Source organism: Macaca nemestrina, chromosome 17, assembly GCF_043159975.1.
Source record: "Macaca nemestrina isolate mMacNem1 chromosome 17, mMacNem.hap1, whole genome shotgun sequence".
Taxonomy (NCBI): Eukaryota; Metazoa; Chordata; class Mammalia; order Primates; family Cercopithecidae; genus Macaca; species Macaca nemestrina.
Genome location: NC_092141.1, coordinates 52,057,515 through 52,076,642, shown reverse-complemented (window position 1 = coordinate 52,076,642; position 19,128 = coordinate 52,057,515). Strand labels below are relative to the sequence as shown.

General features: G+C 48.9%; 1 protein-coding gene across 7 annotated transcripts in view; it reads left to right on the top strand.

Moving 5' to 3' along the window:
* LOC105476793 (A-kinase anchoring protein 1) overlaps positions 1 to 13,008 on the top strand; it is a 38,848-nt gene extending 25,840 nt beyond the window's left edge. For 3 of the 7 annotated variants that reach the window (XM_011732990.3, XM_024791288.2, XM_011732987.2), the window contains exons 4-11: positions 212 to 338; positions 1,224 to 1,351; positions 3,497 to 3,674; positions 5,145 to 5,295; positions 5,896 to 5,963; positions 7,426 to 7,499; positions 8,022 to 8,084; positions 9,294 to 9,653. In XM_011732990.3, coding sequence (XP_011731292.2) covers positions 212 to 338; positions 1,224 to 1,351; positions 3,497 to 3,674; positions 5,145 to 5,295; positions 5,896 to 5,963; positions 7,426 to 7,499; positions 8,022 to 8,084; positions 9,294 to 9,368 — 864 coding nt within the window. In that variant the 3' untranslated portion in view covers positions 9,369 to 9,653. Of the gene's footprint in view, positions 1 to 211; positions 339 to 1,223; positions 1,352 to 3,496; positions 3,675 to 5,144; positions 5,296 to 5,895; positions 5,964 to 7,425; positions 7,500 to 8,021; positions 8,085 to 9,293; positions 9,654 to 10,606; positions 10,688 to 11,483 lie in introns of those variants that run through there. The other 4 variants (XR_011615717.1, XM_071082896.1, XM_071082897.1 and 1 more) reach the window with 4 other exon arrangements.
* The last annotated feature ends 6,120 nt before the right edge of the window (positions 13,009 to 19,128 follow it).

Below are 19,128 nucleotides of genomic sequence, written 5' to 3'. Positions count from 1 at the left end.
TTTCCCCGTCTACAGAATGGTGATAAAGTTATGTGTTTCATAGGTACTATGAGTAAATGTAAGTGCTTAGAATAGTCCTGGAAAATAAATGCTGACATGGTAACAGCTAATATGTTTGAGCGTGATCTTGTGTAAAACAGAAGTAGGTCTTTGGGTGTCCAGGGAATTGGTTTCCCGTTAATCCTCTCAACTCTTTTTCTCTTTCTGGAAGCACTTAGTCGGTCGGCTAATTGGCAAGCAGGGGCGGTATGTGAGTTTTCTGAAACAAACATCTGGTGCCAAGATCTACATTTCAACCCTGCCTTACACCCAGAGCGTCCAGATCTGCCACATAGAAGGTCAGTAGCATCTGCTGCTTGTATTGCCTCTTACCTGAAATATTAAATAGAAGTGACTAGCATCTGAGTTTCAATTGCTATCTTTTTGGAATAGGAAACCCTACTTCTCATCCCAGGGAAGGGAGCCTTGGGTGTCTTCCCTGCAGCCTTTCCCCCATTTCAGGTGCCTGCGGGAAACTTAGGTCCCTCCCTACTCTGATCTTTGGCCAGGAGAAGGGTGGGTGCTTGGTTGGGCGGGGCCTGGGTCCTGGGTTCACAGTGCCCACCACCCCATAAAGCCTCCTCTCGGCCGGGCGCGGTTGCTCAAGCCTGTAATCCCAGCACTTTGGGAGGCCGAGACGGGCGGATCACGAGGTCAGGAGATCGAGACCATCCTGGCTGACACAGTGAAACCCCGTCTCTACTAAAAAATACAAAAAAACTAGCCGGGCGAGGTGGCGGGCGCCTGTAGTCCCAGCTACTCGGGAGGCTGAGGCAGGAGAATGGCGTGAACCCGGGAGGCGGAGCTTGCAGTGAGCCAAGATCACGCCACTGCACTCCAGCCTGGGCGGCAGAGCGAGACTCTGTCTCAAAAAAAAAAAAAAAAAAAAAAAAAGCCTCCTCTCAAAGCAGAAGTGCCCTGTGTACAATTCCCCTTTGGTGTTTTCCCAGCTGCCTACCTCTTCCTGTTGCATTGAAAGCGTGGATCATAATGGCAGAGGTATCATTTGAAAGGCTTCGATGCCTTTCTTCCTAAAGCAGAGCTTAAGTGTTTTGGTACTTCAGAGATGCACTTGAACTCTATGCAAAGTCCAGTGGAGTAGGGTATGTGGCTGTGTTTTTGTGAGTGTGTGTGTGACTTTCCTCTTACAGTGATTGTGTGTCCTGCACCCATCCTCTATTTAGGCTCTCAGCATCATGTAGACAAAGCGCTGAACTTGATTGGGAAGAAGTTCAAGGAGCTGAACCTCACCAATATCTACGCTCCCCCATTGCCTTCACTGGCGCTGCCTTCTCTGCCAATGACATCCTGGGTGAGCGTGCTACTGGGTGGTCCGGACTTCTTGCCTCGTTCCCCGAAACCTACCCCAAACAAGAAACTCCCCAGACCTCAGGCTAAGAAGGCCAAGTGCACATGAGTGCCTGTGCCCTCTCCCCTCTGGCCTCCACTGGTCGGTTCTGCTATGGGATTGTGTTCTGGGGACAGGGGTTAGGTGGTGATAGTCCTGGCAGGAAACCAGAGGCCTCTTGGTCCCCACGTGGGAGGACTACTTTCCTTGGCTCTGCTGCCTGGGCACCTTTTAAGTTTTCTAGGCATTTGCTTAGAAAGGATGGAGTTCAGCCAGGAGACTGGGTGTGTCCAGGGTCGCCATTCAACACCTGAGACCTGAGTGGGACTAGTATCATGGGTTTGGATGGCGCTTGTTCTTTCTTCTGGTTGAGTCAGGCCTTAGCAGTGGCCCTAGTGAAGGATCTCCTTCCCCTTCCCCCTCCCCAGGAGGTGCCTAAATTACAAAGAAGAGTGAATACTTCCCACCAGGCCTGGAAGCCCAGTGACTCTTTGGAGGTTGCTTTTGGCAGAGGGAAGAGGGCTCCGGGGCTCCTGTGTGCGGCTGACTGCAGGGTCTCTCAGGGCCGTCGCCATGTCCTGCAGTGTGGCTCTGACCCTAGTAGGGCCTCATCTCACTGGGAGTAGAATTGCAGAGTTCTGTGGACCAAAGACTACATTTTACACAGATGGGCTTGACTGTGCTGCTCCAAGGAAATTGCCCTCCTGGGTGGTTTTTTTTTTTTTTTTTTTTTTTTCCTGTTTGTGTGTTTTTTTAAAGGATGATAGGCGGCCGGGCGCGGTGGCTCAAGCCTGTAATCCCAGCACTTTGGGAGGCCGAGACGGGCGGATCACGAGGTCAGGAGATCGAGACCATCCTGGCTGACACAGTGAAACCCCGTCTCTACTAAAAAATACAAAAAACTAGCCGGCCGAGGTGGCGGATGCCTGTAGTCCCAGCTACTCGGGAGGCGGAGGCAGGAGAATGGCGTGAACCCGGGAGGCGGAGCTTGCAGTGAGCTGAGATCCGGCCACTGCGCTCCAGCCTGGGTGACAGCGCGAGACTCCGTCTCAAAAAAAAAAAAAAAAAAAAGGATGATAGGCATTTCAATTTTGTGTCTTCCCCTTTGCAAAGGCCCTTGGACTGGAGGGAAAGGATCGGGATGTCTTTTTTCCGTGGATATTTGAGAGTGGGCTGAATACCACTTTATGCTTTATTCCTGAATCAAGAGTTTTTTCCCAGGAGGCTCGGTCCTAGACTCACTCTCTTTTTTTCTTTTCTTTTTTTTGAGACAGAGTCTTACTCTGTTGCCCAGTCTGGAGTACAGTGGCATGATCTTGACTCACTGCAACCTCTGCCCACCAGGTTCAACCGATTCTCCTGCCCCAGCCTCCTGAGTAGCTGGGATTATAGGTGTGCTCCACCATGCCCGGCTAATTTTTGTATTTTTAGTAGAGATGGGATTTCACCACATTTGCCAGGCTTGTCTTGAACTCCTGACCTCAGGAGGGTAAGCAGCAGGAGGGAGAGCAAATAGGAAGCAGACTCTGCTAGACCTTGACCCCGGACCTGACCTGAGGCCACTGCTTGCTCTTGGGAAGGCAGCGTAGATGCTGTCAGATCGTAGGCTCCTGGGGTCAGCTGCCAGTCCACAGGAGTTGGCTAAAGGGCCTGAGGGCCTGCCTACTGCTTATTTTCAGGAGTCCTGTTCTCAGTGGCCACCTCATTCCTGTGTTTGCCCTTCCTGGGTCTTACAGATTCATCAATGGAAGTGGGAGGGAGGGCACCGCTGGTAGGTGGACCCTGCCCAGGCCTGTGCAAGGCCCAGCACTACCTCTGCAGTTGCTTCTTGGTTGCCCCGTATCTGTGGGACCCTCCCTGCCTGGCCCTGAGGTGAGACTGTCCCTAATGGCTGCTCGTGGTATTGCAGGACAACAGCCACAGGGGTGTTGCACATTTTCTATTGTTAAGGTAGTCCTTCAGCCTCTGCCTTCTGGGTGCCATGTTGTCTTGAGTTGCCCTTTTCAAAGGTGTGCCAGCCCAGAGACTTGCCCTTGGGCCTCGGGACTTATTCAAAGATGAGATGAGAGGGATTGTTTCAGTGACTGCTGCCCCTTCCCCTCTATACAGCTCATGCTGCCTGATGGCATCACCGTGGAGGTCATTGTGGTCAACCAGGTCAACGCCGGGCACCTGTTCGTGCAGCAGCACACACACCCTACCTTCCACGCGCTGCGCAGCCTCGACCAGCAGATGTACCTCTGCTACTCTCAGCCTGGAATCCCCACCTTGCCCACCCCGGTGGAAAGTAAGCAGCGCCCTGAGGGTTCGGGAAGGGGGACCCCTGGGGTGGCCTGTTCTGCCCTGCATCCTGATCAGGAGGAGGCTGTTCTGGGATCCTTCATGGAAGCAGCATTCTTCAATTCTTGCCATTGTTATGGAGCTGGGGTGGGTTTCCTGGCAAGGCAGAGCTGGGGTTTCCACTGGCTGGCAGAGTGATGGGTGTTGGAGTAGAGTTTTGACACAGGGATTCAGATCCCAGCTCTGCCACTAATTTTTTTTAAATTTTTTCTTTTTTTTCCCTCAAAGCCAGTGTCACAGTATCTGCCACCTATTTATTATCTGTTAAAGGGGGTGATACCTACTTGTTCCAGAAATTAGTGTTGAATACTGTATGTGTTACATATAAAGCACTTGATGCATATACTGGTTGCCATGAAAAAATCCCTAAGTCCAACAAGCCTGTGCAGTGTGTTGGGTCATCTGTGTTTAACAGATGAGAAAACTGAGCCTCAAGTGACTTGCCCAAGTGAGCAGGATCTGGGGTCTGAGCCCAGCCTTTGTCATTATTATCTTTGTTGTCCTTATCAGAGAGGATCAAATGTCAGAACATCACCCATTCCTCACCAGGGGCTGGCGGGGTCCCTCAGTGCAGTAGAAAACTTTTGAAGTGATCGGTAGCTTTTTGTGTGTTATTTTTTTCCTTTTGGAAGGATAAGGATTTAGTTTTCATCAGCTTCTCTAAAGTTGCCTTAACCCAGCAGTAAAGACTGAACTGGAGTCCGAGGGGTAACTGCCAGGGGTTCTCTCTAAGGGTCAGGACCCAGCACAGTCAGCCTCATGTCACACGTCCTCATCCTGGCCAGCCTGGGGCAGCTGTTGGGGTGCTGCTGGGAACCTTTACCTCGTGGTCTCATCTGCTTCTGACCCACAGTGGGTTAGTGACCCCTTGATCCTGGGCGACTGCCCAGGTGCTCTCAGCACCTTCCAGAGGCAAAGGTTAGAAGAAGGGGGTTTAGGCCCAGGAGGCCCCTTCTGGTCAAGCTCTCCATCTGAGTTGTGGGCTGGAGCACACCCTAGGTACGAGGATGCCGAGATCTGCTGCACTTGATTTCTTCAGGGGCTTCCTCTTAAATGTAAGGCTGGCCCTGGCCCCCATTCCTGAGTGCTATGTTTACTTGGTTTATTCCTATTCATTTGTGTCCCTCTTGGGTCCCAGTAAGTTTTGGAGTAATGGATCTAGACTGAATGCTTTTCAGTCTAGATGGCCTTGGAGGCGGCACACTTGCTAGGCTGAACTTCTCACACCCAGGTTCTTCCCTCAGCTGGTCTTGGGCTTGGGGGAGGCTTTGCTTGGGTCCGGTTGCTGTTCCTGTCCCCTGCGCTGCGGAGGTGCAGGTCTCTGAGAAATAACGCAGGGAGGTGGGTAGTGGCCAGGTGGCCCTTGGTTCCCTGCCCTGGGCCAGGCGTTCCACACACTCCGCTCCCTGCCCTGCAGTAACGGTCATCTGTGCCGCCCCTGGTGCGGACGGGGCGTGGTGGCGAGCCCAAGTGGTTGCCTCCTACGAGGAGACCAACGAAGTGGAGATTCGATACGTGGACTACGGCGGATATAAGAGGGTGAAAGTAGACGTGCTTCGGCAAATCAGGTGAGCGGAGATGCCTCAGACAGGCCTACGCCCTGCTTGTCTGGGATGTGTGATCTCTGCATGGCTGGCTCAGTTGTGCCAGGGCTTGGGTGAGGGTTAATTCTTCTCTCCTGCTGCTTACTGTGTTTTAGCAGAGTCTGATAGAAACAAACTCCATTACTCGCTCAGCTAAACTGAGCTAGAAGGTCTGTCTTGTGGAAGAATCCTCAGCATCATCCTTCAAAAGGGAAGCTGGGCCAGGCGTGGTGGCCTGCTGCAAATCCCAGCGCTTTGAGAGGGTCACTTGAGCGCAGGAGTTCAGGCCCAGCCTGGGCAGTATAGCAAGACCTCATCTCTACAACAACAACAACAAAAAAGGAAAAATGTGAAGCGGGCTCCTTTTTAGGAATTTGCTGTAGGAAGTCCCTCTGAGGTCAGGCTTGCAGCAGGGCCGGCTCTCTGTGTTTGGGTGTGCCGTGAGCCGTGGCCTGCTGTAAAGTACGAACCCTCTGCTTCGCTGCATCCCAGGTTGTGGGCGTCACTGTACAAAGATGAATACTGGCTTGGAGTGGAGTCAGCCTTCATGTCCATGTTAAACTTGTTCCTTTCTTGCCTTCCCAGGTCTGACTTTGTCACCCTGCCATTTCAGGGAGCAGAAGTCCTTCTGGACAGCGTGATGCCCCTGTCAGGTAACAGCTAGGGCCTCTGGCTTGGGGGATTGTTGGGGACAGTTGTCGAGAGTAGGTCTTTCTCTCTCAGAGCCTCCGTTCTCACCGGGAGGACTTATGCTAACGTAGGTTGCTGCCGCTCAAGAGCTTCTGATTGAATAGGTCTGGGCTTAGGCCCAGGAGCTTACATTGCTATCAAGTTCCCAGGTGAGACCAGTGCTGCTGATCCTTTGAGATCCACTGCTCTAGACTGTACTCAGACCTCAGGCACTGAAGGGCTTCCAACAAAGGCACTTTCCAGATTATAGTCCAGACCCAAAGTCTTAGCCCCGGTGGTAGAGGGTGTGCTGTACTGCTCAGCCAGGCCATAGCTCCACAGGACACAGTGGGGACACCCTATCTGGTGTCTTAGACTGTGAAAGCATTGTCAGAGGGAAGAGGACTGGCAAAATCTTGGGCAAATTACTTAGCCTCAACTTTCACCCCAGAACATGGGAATGGTACCTGTCTTTGATGCTGGCTGTGAGAATTACATAAACCTAAGGTCTGGTGTGTAGAGGGTGATGAAATGGCAGCTGTTTATGGCTAGGAATTTTATATTTGTAGGTGATAGTTCATCCCATCCCATTCCCTCCCCAGGTTTGCCCCTTCTGATCTTCTTCTTGCTTGTCTTAAGCAATTAAATGCGTTAGAAATACTACAGTCTAGCTGGAGTCGGCTCAGAGGGAGCACTAGGGCAAGATCTTTGTTTTGCTTCTTTTATTGCTGCTGCCCCTCCTTCCTCTCTGCTTCTGTCCTTCTAAGCGATCTGTCCAGACCCAGCTGAAACTCTTTCTCCTTTGTAAGATTTTCCTAGATCTTCCTTGGTAAACCCCTGTCTCTCCCATCCTTACCACTGCTTGCCTTGGGTATATTGTTCTGTGTTGACTTTTGTAATCCAGCAAAGCTGAATGCTGCTGCAGCACCTTGCCCCCTCTGAGTGGCTGCCCTTGTTGGGCTGTGTGGCCAACTGCCTGGGTTTGATTCCCACCTTCTCCACTTGGGAACTGGTTGACCTTCGGGAATCCACCTTTGCCTCAGTGTTCTCTCCTGTGAAGTGGGGATAGCACTGTGTGTTACTAATTTGGTGGAAGAACACATACTATATGCTCTGCATGGCCAGCACCTGAGTTGGTGGTGGTGGTGTTGGTGCTGCTGCTGCTGCTGCTGCTGGTATTGGTGGTGATGGTGGTGGTGAAGGCAAGAGTTTCTGTCCGTCTGTTGTCTGTGCTCCAGTGGGCAACATGCCGCAGCGGCCCTGAGTTTATCCACTGGGAGTCGTATGGAGGCCTAGGCTCTGTCCCTGACCCGGGTGGATCTCGCCACTGCAGTCCCACAGCATCTGAAGCATTCTACTTGGAATGCACCTGAAACTTATGTATATGACAAGGGTGCCTTGCCTCAGTGACAGCCTTAAATGCTGCTTTTCCTTTTCCTCCTGAAGACGATGACCAGTTTTCACCTGAAGCAGATGCCGCCATGAGCGAGATGACAGGGAATACAGCACTGCTTGCTCAGGTGTGTGGTTGGTGGGGGTAGGGGAGGCAGGCTGGCTGGGGGAACTGACCTTTCAATGCCTTCTTTCCCGTAGCTTGGCCCTGGATTGACCAGTAGTATTTAAGGAAAGGTGCATGAAGTAGCTAATACTTGATGTTAGTCTGTTCTCACATTGCATAAAGAAATACCCGGGGCTGAATAATCTATAAAGGAGAGAGGTTTAATTGACTCACAGTTCTGCGGGCTTGGGGAGACCTCAGGAAACTTACAATCATGGCAGAAAGGGAAGAGGCACGTCTTACATGATGGGCAGGCAAGAGACAATATGTGAAGGAGGAACTGTCAGATACTTATAAAACCATCTGATCTCGTGAGAACTCACTATCACGAGAACAGCATGGGCACACCGCCTCATAATCCAATCACCTCCCACCAGGTCTTTCCCTCGAAACATGGGGATTATGGAGATTACAATTCAAGATGATATTTGAGTGGGGACACAAAACCTAACCATATCATACTCCCCCCTCCCCACTTCTTCAGGTGACAAGTTACAGTCCAACTGGTCTTCCTCTGATTCAGCTGTGGAGTGTGGTTGGAGATGAAGTAAGTTCTGCCCTTCTTTTCCTTCTGTGTTGCTGACCCGAAGTAATGGATTGATTAAGAGCTGGTCCTGGGATTTGTTTCCTCTTGAGTTAATCAGAGGATATAACTGTAGACAAGCACCTCCCAGGGGACACTTTGGATATCCTGATTGGGGGTGGTGGTGCCAGTGTCCTCTAGTGAGTAGAGGCCAGGGATGCCACTAAACATCCCATAGTATTCAGGACAGCGCCCCACAGCAAAGAATTATCCAACCCCAAATGTCAGTAGCGCCAAGGTGGAGAAACCCTGTGTGAGACCTTCTGGGACCTTGCGTAGGTTGGGTTTTTCTGTCTTCTATCTTATGGTATGAAAGCTTAGATTTCTTCAGCATATTAAAAAGCCTATCCTGGCCAGGTCCAGTGGCTCACCCCTGTAGTCCCAGCACTTTGGGAGGCCGAGACGGGCAGATCACTTGAGGTCAGGAGTTTGAGACCAGCCTGGCCAACATGGCAAGACCCCCATCTCTACTAAAAATACAAAAATCTGCTGGGTGTGGTGATGCACACCTGTGATCCCAGCTGCTTGGGAGGCTGAGGCAGGAGAATCGTTTGAACCTGGGAGACAGAGGTTGCAATGAACCAAGATTGTGCCACTGCATTCCAGCCTGGGTGACAGAGCAAGACTCTGTCTCAAAAAAACAAAAACAACAACAACAAAAAACACCTATCCTCATGCCACAGCAGCCAACAGAACACTTAAATAAATGTTCCTGTTGGCTAGAGCACAAGCCATGTCCCCCACCCTGTTACTCGTTTTATTTTCTTTTTGGAGACAGAGTCTCGCTCTTGTTGTCCAGGCTGGAATGCAGTGGCGTGATCTCAGCTCATTGTAACCTCCGCCTCCGGGGTTCAAGCGATTCTGCCTCAGCCTCAGTAACTGGGATTACAGGCATGTGCCACCACGCCTGGCTAATGTTTATATCTTTAGTAGAGACGGGGTTTCACCGTGTTGGCCAGGCTGGTCTTGGACTCCTGACCTCAGGTGATCCACCTGCCTCAGCCTCCCAAAATGCTGGGATTACAGGCACGAGCCACCAAGACTCCAGGCTACACTGTTAGTCTTGTACATCTCTTGCCTGCAGTGGCAACTGGGGAGGGGAGAGCTCATGTTGGCTTGGGAGATGGCCCCAAGGTGCCATGGACAAAGCTTTAAGGGAACTTTCTTTTCTAGGTGGTGTTGATAAACCGGTCCCTGGTGGAGCGAGGCCTTGCCCAGTGGGTAGACAGCTACTATGCAAGCCTTTGACCCCCGGTTCCCCATGCTGCTTCCTGAGAGTCTTTTTTTGCACTGTTGAAACCGGGCTTGGCACTCAAGTCAAAGATTAACATCAGAATAACAAACATTGCCCTCTCCAGAAAGTCCTTTCTTCCTCCATACTGTAGTCCTATTGAGAAGACGTTTCGTCTCTGAGAAAAAAGGATGAAACCGTGGGTTCTCTTCTCAAAGCTAAAGGATAGTGTTTAACAAGCCAGCTGGCTTATCCTGGTTCTCAGCTGTTCAAAAAAAAAAAAAAAAAGAAAAGAATAGAAACAGTCTCAACCAGATTGTCCTCTTCCCCTGTTCCAGTCCCTTCTTCCTTCTATCTCCTTCCCCGGCAATATCCAAACAAACTGGCAGACAGGCCAGGGATGTGTGTTGCTTGCTTGAGAGGGTTTCTTTTACTTCAAATCTTTCTTCAGGGAGCAAGACATGAACTGACTAATTGGTATCCACTACTTGTACAGCTTACATAAATGAATTGATGATATTTAACCAGTTTTTATAAACTTCATCTAGGTCTCTAAATACAGACTTTTTAAATTGCAGCTGTAAATATGAAGTGGTCATCACTCCTGACCTTGGTCAGTGGGGAGGGGAACTGGTATCCTTCGAAGCCTGGTTGTAATTTGTACCCATTTTCTATTTGTGCAAACTCTGTAAATATGTGTTTAAACAAATGTAATATTTTGTACAAGATACACTGGAGAACAAAGGGAACTCAAGATTTTTCCAGCCACATATCACCTGTAAGTAGAAGTCAACTCCGCAGTGCAGCTGCCACCCTTGGCCCCTCAGGCCAGGGCCCCTGTGGCTTCCTGCACACTGGACGGTTGACTGTATGGTAGAGACTGTGATCTGGGAACTTTTTGCTGTACAAATCTGTTAAAAAAAAAAAAAAAAAAAAAAAAAAAGTAACTCATTGAATTAACTTGCAGTGGTGTGTTTGATTCTTTTTTAGACTGGCTTCAGCATTGTGCAGTTTAAAAATAAGTAACTTAAGTCACTTAAACTTACATAAATCTTCAATTGTATGAACTATAGCTTTGAGTCCATTTTTTTCCAGTGGTGAAGAATTGGGGGGGGGTGGAGAGTGAAGAGGGGGGCGGTGAGTGTGGCGAGCTGGATCACAGGCCCCACACAACCACCTCTACAGGAGACCCGTGGTTTTTTGAAGAGTTTGGCCAGAAATTTCTATCGCCTTTTCCTCTCTCTTGTTCCACCAGGTGGCAGCCAAGTGTCCTCTGACTTCCTTCACTGCATATTAACTAGCCAGACTCAGTTTAAATCACCGGCTTCTAAAACAGGTTGTGCCTTCTTTGTTTGTCATTCTTAATAGATTCATGAAGTTATTTAATCTACTATAGTGATGAGAATGATGTAAGAAATACATCATTATGTATGGGAAGAGATACTGCCTCAATATAATAGCCCCTGCTCTTAAAGAAGGCTCTGGCCACTGCTGCCCAGGCCTACCCCAGTGCCCCGCCCCGCCCCCTACGTTTGAGGCCTCTGGCTGCAGGGCTGTTGAGCTTGAGCTCTAGTCTTTAGAGCGCTAATGTAGCCTGAGGGCCATTCAGATTGGAGGTATTCTCCCCACCGCACAACCACTCCTGGGAGTTCCTCCCAGTTCCAACCCAGCTGGCTTGTTCTCCTTCCTGTCTCCTGGCGGAAGACTGCAGCCCCATGAGCCTGAGCTGTGGCCATTGTCAGGTACCTATCTTCCCCTCCATCCAGGTTCTCACCTGTGTGGTTAACAGCCTTGGTTTCCCTCATCTGTAAGATGAGATAACCTCATAAGGCAATTTAATCATGGAAATGCCCTCTGCTTCTACAGGGCTTGGTCTCAGGGAGCTCCCCTGCAGTTCTTAGCCACTGTTGGCTTTAAGTCCTGGCAGGAATTGCGTGTGACTTTGGCCAAGTCACCATACACCCAGGTCTAAGCTTTTCCTCTATAATCCAGCATTGCTGGAGCATGAAAAGGTCTATGGAAGCCTTCCGACTAACTTAGGGAATGCGCACAGAGCCTGGTGTGCAGATTGAGCTTTTATCTCCAGGGAACCATTGAGGGGTTTCAAACATTAAACCGTGATTCTGGTGCAGGGAAAAGGATGGGTGAGGTGGAAGTGTAGACACGAGAAAAGGATTCTTCTGGGATGGAGCCTGGGGCAGACAAGATGTGATGAAGTCAGGATCCTCCGATAAAGCCCCCTGCGCTTTCATGAGCGGGATGGGCTGCTACTCGGGACTCCCAGGCCTTAGAGTCCTCCCCTGCAAGGGTGCCTCCATTAAACTCAGTTTGGAATGCCTGAGGAAGAGCAGGTTGGAGGCTGGGGAAGGACTTGTACTCCTCGAATAAATGCTTCTCAGATTGTTACGGGCCTTTGATTAATTTCCAGAGTTCTGAAAACCTTAACTTTTAACCATTTTGCCAGAAATCTCATTGTTCTCAAGGAGGAGCAGATTTATGGAGGTCCTCACTCCATCCCTCCGCAAGTCAGCTGCCTGGGCAAGTGCATTTGAGACACCCTCTTTGAATTACCTGTGGGGCATCCTGTGTTGGTGTGAATTGGAAACTCACAGGAGAAGCCAGTGCTGGTGAGAGATCTGGTAATCTGGTAATCTGCCCAGGCTGTAGGGGAGAGAGGTGGAATGCTGGACGCAGGAGGCTGGAGCTTCCACCCTGTTCTCACTGCAGGTGTTGGTGTCAGTACCGCCCCTCTGGTCTCTGGGGCATCACCGTGGAGGATGGGTTCTAGGGTTACTGCTATACCTTGTATAACTTCAGGTAGGCCACTTGTAGACATCAACATCTGTCAGATGATAACTAATGTCAGTTCTAAGATAAAATGAGAGTTGTAGCTAGAGTTAGGGAGTGCTTACTGTATATCAGGTGCTGTCTCTTTTACAGGTAACACTTGAGTCCTTGACACAACCCAGGGAGGCAGGGATTCCGTAGATGAGCAGACCCAAGCGATAGAATATGGTGACTTTGGAAAGTAGTTTGTGGTTAGAGCAGAGCTGAAACTAAACACCAGGCTGCTACCCCAGGCCAGGTGCTCTTCACCACCACCCCTAAAGCAGCATGGATTCATCTTGCCCCAGTCCACATCCCCAAATAAATGCCACAGTGATTAAATGATCAGTCCATGGGAAAGCTTTGGAACTTAGAGTGGGAAAGATACCATGACAGGAGACATCAATGATTTTGCTTTTATGGAAAATTTAAATCTAAGTAACACAAACTGAGAGACACTCACAGCAGCTAGGGCCGAAGAGTGGACATTTTGAAACTGTGGTAATGTAAAGCAAGGAAAACTGGCCAGGCGTGGTGGATCGCGCCTGTAATCCCAGCATTTTGGGAGGCTGAGGCGGGTGGATCACTTGAGGCCAGGAGTTCGAAACCAGCCAGGCCAACGTAGCGAAAACCCCATCTCTATTAAAAATACGAGAAAAATTAGGCATGGTGGCACACACCTGTCATCCCAGCTACTTGGGAAGCTGAGACAGGAGAATCGCTTGAACCTAGAAGGCGGAGGTTGCAGTGAGCTGAGATCATACCACTGGACTCTAGCCTGGGTGACAGAGCCAGACTGTCTCCAAAAAAAAAAAAAAACAAAAACAAAAACCTCTAAGTTTCCATTGGGAAATATCATAAAGGATATGGATGGAAAATCTGGGTCTGTTCCTAGACCAGCAATGTTCAATAGAAATATATGAGCCACATCTGTAATTTAAAACTTTCTAGGAGCCACAATTAAAAAGTGCAAAGAAACAGATGAAATTAATTTTCATAATATTTTAAGTCATATCATTTCAGCATGTAATGGATATGAAACGTATTAATGAGTTGTTTTACGGTGTTTTTCCCACTCAGTCCAGTGTGCATTTTATACTTCAGCATACCTCTGTTCAGGCTGGCCACATTTCAAGGGCTTGATAGCCACATGTGGCTTGTGGCTACCACGTTGGGACAGTGTAGGCCTAGACTATTGCATTGGTCAGCATCACACTGATTCTGACAGCCTTATTTATGTTCTTCCTTATTCAAAAAGTTGTATGTTCTTTTGCACATTTAGTTTTCCAGATGAACTTTAGAATCATTTTGCAGGGAAGGGGACCATACTAAATATTCTATTGGTATTTGAAAATAATGCACACTATTGAGTTGGTATAAAGTTTTAATAATCTAGGAAGTTGGGTATGTAAAATATTTGAATTTATTGTTTTCCTTTCTTGCCCTCTCCTTCCCTGTGGCTTTTTTTTTTTTTTTAATTTAAATACAGGGTCTCAACCTGCTGTCCAAACTGGAGTGCAATGGTGCAGTCAGCTTATTGCAGCCTCGCACTCCCTGGCTCAAGCAATCCTCCCTCCTCAGCCTCCTGAGTAGCTGGGAGCACAGGCGCATGCCACCACACCCAACTCATTTGTTGTTTCATTTTTTTTTGTAGAGATGGGGTCTGCCATGTTGCCCAGGCTGGTCTCGATCTCCTGGCCCCAAGCGATCTCCACCGCCTCAGCCCCGCAAAGTGCTGGTATTACAGACACAAGCCACTGCACCCAGTCCTGAAATTTTTGTTGTTATCAGAGCATATATGAGATCTTGTACATCAACACATTTATCTTTTTGTAGTTTAGCTGGGCATCTCTGGTAGACTGGATGTCTCCTTGCCAAAAATTCTGTCTTCCTCACAGTAGGAGGGTACATCCTAGTTTTGTTGGACTCAGGCCTGGACTCATCCTGGTCAGTGGAAGAGGGGTAAAGGTGGCACGAGTCACCTAGGCAGATGCCTTGAGCCAGAATGTGGTTCACTTTTCTTCTCCCTCTGCACCAGCATCGGCCACATGCCAGGTGGACACCCATCCACCCGCCTGGGTCCCGGTGTGAAGATGACATGGAACAGGGCTGCAGCCGGCCCTCATGGGTGTGTGGTTTGTGAAACATCTCACATGAGCCTCTGAGGTTTGGGGCTTGTGTGTTCCCCATGGCCTGCCATTCTAAGGGCCCACACCTTTCCTCCAAGGGCTCAGTACTCTGGCCGTAGAAGCTGCCAGGGTACCATGTTCTTATGCCTGACTGGGGACAAGCTCACAAGCTCCTCGCCCTGTCTTCTCATCACCCCATCTGTAAACAGTGGGGGTGAATTAGGTGAGTGCTGACATGCTTGCCAGGTTTGACTTTTGACTGATCTGTGAATAAGAGCCTTCCTGAAGATTCCTCTTAATGAGGCTGACTTGTATTTTTACAAAGCAAATCATCTAAGAGAGATCTTGGCTGTTTCTTGCTAGAAACAGGCCCAACTGACATCTGGTGGGGACAGACGGTATTTGAGAAGCCCTGATGCTCTGGGCAAGGAAGGCGGATACCTCCTACCTGGAGCTGGGATGGATTTCTTGTCTTTCCCCCGCCTCCCTGGCTTGGTGACAGGCAGGAGCCCCGACTGCTCCCACTGATTTCTTTCTCTCCATTGAGCGCCTGCATCCTGCTGGGTGCTTCAAAGATGAAACTTGCATTGAGCCTTTAGGGAGCTTCTCTGTTTTGGGAGGGGAGTTTGATGATCTCGATGCAGATGGTGCTTTCCTGAATGGGTGCCTTCTCCCACTTTCTAATGGGATCCTGGCAATTGCTGATGAGGTAGGAAGGAAACTGAGGCTTCAAATCAGCAGAGCCAGACTTGAACCCGGGCCTTCTGCATTCCAGACTCTGTCTTTGCTTGCATGTGATGCCTCTGCTTCTCTTTATGATGGTCCAAGCACCAAATGGATGTGTTGACAAGAAGGATGAATGAGGTGACAGGTGGGAGGGCTCCTCTCCAGAGCTGGCCTCCTCCAGGCTTTGAAGGAAGAGGAGGCTGAACAGAGTGGCGTGGTAGGTGAGGGAGAAGCTGAACGGCCAGGGTCATTGCCATGATGGGAGGTACTTCCTGCTGAGATTGGGGCTGGTCCTGTAGGTCTGGCTCATGGACACTTGGAAAAGGAGATGGTAAAAGAGCAGGGGCTGGTCTGCTGCAGGGCTGGTCTGATTACAGGGCTCACACCTATAATCCCAGCACTTTGGGAGGCCGGGATGGAAGGATCACTTGAGCCCAGGAGAGCCTGGGCAACATAGTGAAACCCCATCTCTACTAAAAATACAAAAATTAGCCAGGTTTGGTGGTGCATGCCTGTAGTCCCAGCTACTCGGGAGGCTGAGGCAAGAGGTGGAGGCTATAGTTGAGCCATGATCATACCACCACACTCCAGCCTGGACAATAAAGTGAGACCTTGTCTCTAAAAAATAAAAATAAAGTGAGAGCATGACATCATAGGAAGCTGTCTGCGAAAACATCACTTACAGAAGTCCTGTCTTTTTCATCTTTTAATAGGTAATAAACACGTAATACATGATTCCAAAGATACTTAAGGATAACCAGAAAAAAGGAAATCTTCCTGTTTCCCCCAGACACCCGCATTTTCTCTCTGGAGGACACTATATCTAGTGTCTTGTGTTTCCTACCAGAGGTTTAATCCCGACACACCGAGCACACACAGATGACAGCATAACATAAACAGAGTCACACACTAGGCCTGGGTTTGTCAATAAAGTTTTATTGGAACAGGCATGACCATTTGTTTACATATTGCCTGTGGCTGTGTTTGTGCTACAACCACAGAGGTGAGTAACCACAGAGGTGAGTACCTACAATAGACTGGATGCCCTGCAAAGCCAAAAATATCTAGTCTTTCACAGAAAGTTTGCTGGCCCCTGCTGGAAACACTCATGTGCAATTCCTACCCCCACCCTCCATTTAATCAAACTTAAATGCAGCTTTGATATTTATTTGCCTCTTTTCCAACCATGAGTTTTTTTTGCTCTGTTTTTCTGTGAGACAGAGCCTCGCTCTGTCGCCCAGGCTGGAGTGCAGTGGCACCATCCCGGCTCACTGCAATCTCCACCTCCCGGGTTCAAGCGATTCTCCTGCCTCAGCCTTGTGAGTAGCTGGGATTACAAGCATGCACCACCACACCCAGCTAATTCTTATATTTTTAGTAGAGACAGGGGGTCTCACTATGTTACCCAGGCTGGTCTCAAACTCCTGAGCTAAAGCAATCCACCACCTCTGCCTCCCAAAGTGCCGGGATTATAGGCGTGAGCCACAGCGCCAGGCCAACCGTGAGTTCTTTAGATTTTGAAAATTGTAGAATCTCAGGTTCCTTATGATGATAGTGGGCAGCTCTGTGCCTTGTAGACTTCCTTCATGGTACCTGCCTTGTTCCTGGTAGAGTGATCAGGCACAGGACCCTCCACACCCAGAGGGTGGGCAGTCTTCCCAGGATAGACTAGGAAGACCCTCTTTAGACAGCAAAGTATGGGTCACGAACCTGCAGCGCCGGCAGCTCCTGGGAGCAGAATCTCAGGCTCCACCCTCCTGAATCCTCCTCATTTTTGTGACTCCCAGGCTATTCATACATTCATCAAAGTTTGAACACTTCATGAGCCCAGGGCATGGATGTTCAACCCTGGCTGCATTTTGGAATCATTTTGAAAACTACTGATGCCTTTGCAGGACATTCTTAAGTTATGGCTAAAAAGACAAACAAACAAACAAACAAAAAACCTTTAAGTGACTTGATGTCAGAGACCCGTTTTCAGAGACACGGATTTAATTGGTGGGCACTGAGAGAGATTTAGAAAAATTATTACCTTTGGAGTGTAACTTGTACACCAAAGCACACCAACTGCACACATCTTGAATGTAGAACATGATGCATTTTCACATACGTGTGCCTCTGGGTAACCATCACCAGAGGTTAAAGGAACATTTCTAGGATCCCAGGAGTTGACCTCATGCCCTCGTTTAATCAATACCTTGTCCCTTAGGGAACTGTAATTTTATCACCGTAAGATTAATTTTCCTACTCTGGAATTTTGTGTTAATGGGATGGTGCAGTCTGCACTCTTGCATCTTAGTGTTTGCACTCACCGTTTTGCCTGAGATGGCACGTGCCTCAGCTCTCTTGTGCGCGCCACTGTATGAATATAGTACAATTTATTTACCCATTCTTTGATGTTCATTGAGGTTTCTGGTTTTAGGCTGTAATGCTTAAAGCTCCTATCCTTCATTCTTGTATTTTTAGTGGATGCATACATTCATTTCTCTCGGGCACACACCTGTAAGGGGTACACACCACAGAGCAGGAACATGTTTAGCTCCAGTAATTATTTGTGTTTGGGAATTTTTTGGTTTTTTTTAAGAGAGGGTTTCTCTCTGTTGCCCAGGCTGGAGTGCAGTAGCTGTGTTATAAACATAAAATATACACTTTATAAGAAAAGGAATAATTACACATTGAAATATTATTTTGGACATAGTGGGTTAAATAAAACATAGTTACACTTGTTTTTTTGTTTTTCTGAGACAGAGTCTCGCTCTGTCGCCCCAGGCTGGAGTGCAGTGGCGCGATCTCGGCTCACTGCAAACTCTGCCTCCCGGGTTCACGCCATGCTCCTGCCTCAGCCTCACGAGTAGCTGGGACTACAAGCACCTGCCACCACACCCGGCTAATTTTTTTTTTTTTTTTTTGTATTTTTAGTAGAGATGGGGTTTCACCGGTTACACTTGCTTTTTTAAAGGGTGGCTAGTGGACATGCTAAGATCACATGTGTGCCTCTTAGTTCCTATTGGACATCACAGGGTGGAGGAACATCCTGATAGGAGGCCACACCATTTCAGACAGTGTTTCTCAAATGAGGGCGCTCAGGCCATTAGCCTCAGTTTACCTGGAGTGCTTGTTTAAAAATGCAAAGTGCTGGGACCTGGAATCTGCATTTTCAGTAAGCCTCCTAGGCTAAACTCATGCCCGCTGCTCCTATAACTTGGGACCATTTGATTTTACTCATAAACAGGCATGCTCCCTTGCTTTAGGTTGTGAGTAGATGGAATCCTTGTTTCCTGCGTTGACTTGGCTGCTAGGAAGTGTTCGGGACTGTTTTTAGTTAAGTTAGGGTTTAATTACTGTGTAATCTGGGTGGCTGTGTCGCTGTCTTCCAATATCTTGCCTTAGGCTGGAAATATCCTGAGGACAAATACCAAAGTCTATTTGCACAGTTTAAAATTTCTAGCCTTAAAATAGCCGTCTTCCAGTCTCAGTTCTGCCGCTGTGGGGCTTCGGGTAGGACACAGTGTGTAAAGATCCCATTCTCCAGTGGTTGTTCAGAGTATGAAAAGTGATCATTTAACTTCAGTAAAACTCTTAAAAAAGTAGAGATGATAAAGGTGAAGGCGCGTGGAAAGGGCTAGTTTTCAAGGTTACTCAATGCACACAACACAGATTGCTGCCACTATATCATAGACCACTAGATGGCGCCACAGCACAAGTTACTGGAAGTGTCCTCCCTGCCTTCCGCACACCGCCCCCTACCCCAATAGTGAGAACAGCCGTTCTCACTACGCGATCTTATTATTAGAACTTAATAGAAATGCACATTCTCGGGCCCTCCCCCAGACCTCCTGAATCCAAAACTCTGTTTTAACACACTGTCCTGATGCACACTTAAGTTTGAAAATCACGTTCCTAGAATCAACCTCTGGGTAACTTGGGAAGAAGTGAGCAGGAATCGGTGAAATAGAGGGTGGGCTGTCTGGGGCGAGGGTGGGCGTGCTGGACGGGGTGAGGGTGGGCGGGTTGGAGGGGGTGAGGGTGGGCGGGCTGGAGGGGGTGAGGGTGGGCGGGCTGGGGAAGGGCTACTGAGTGAAGGTCACAGTGAAGG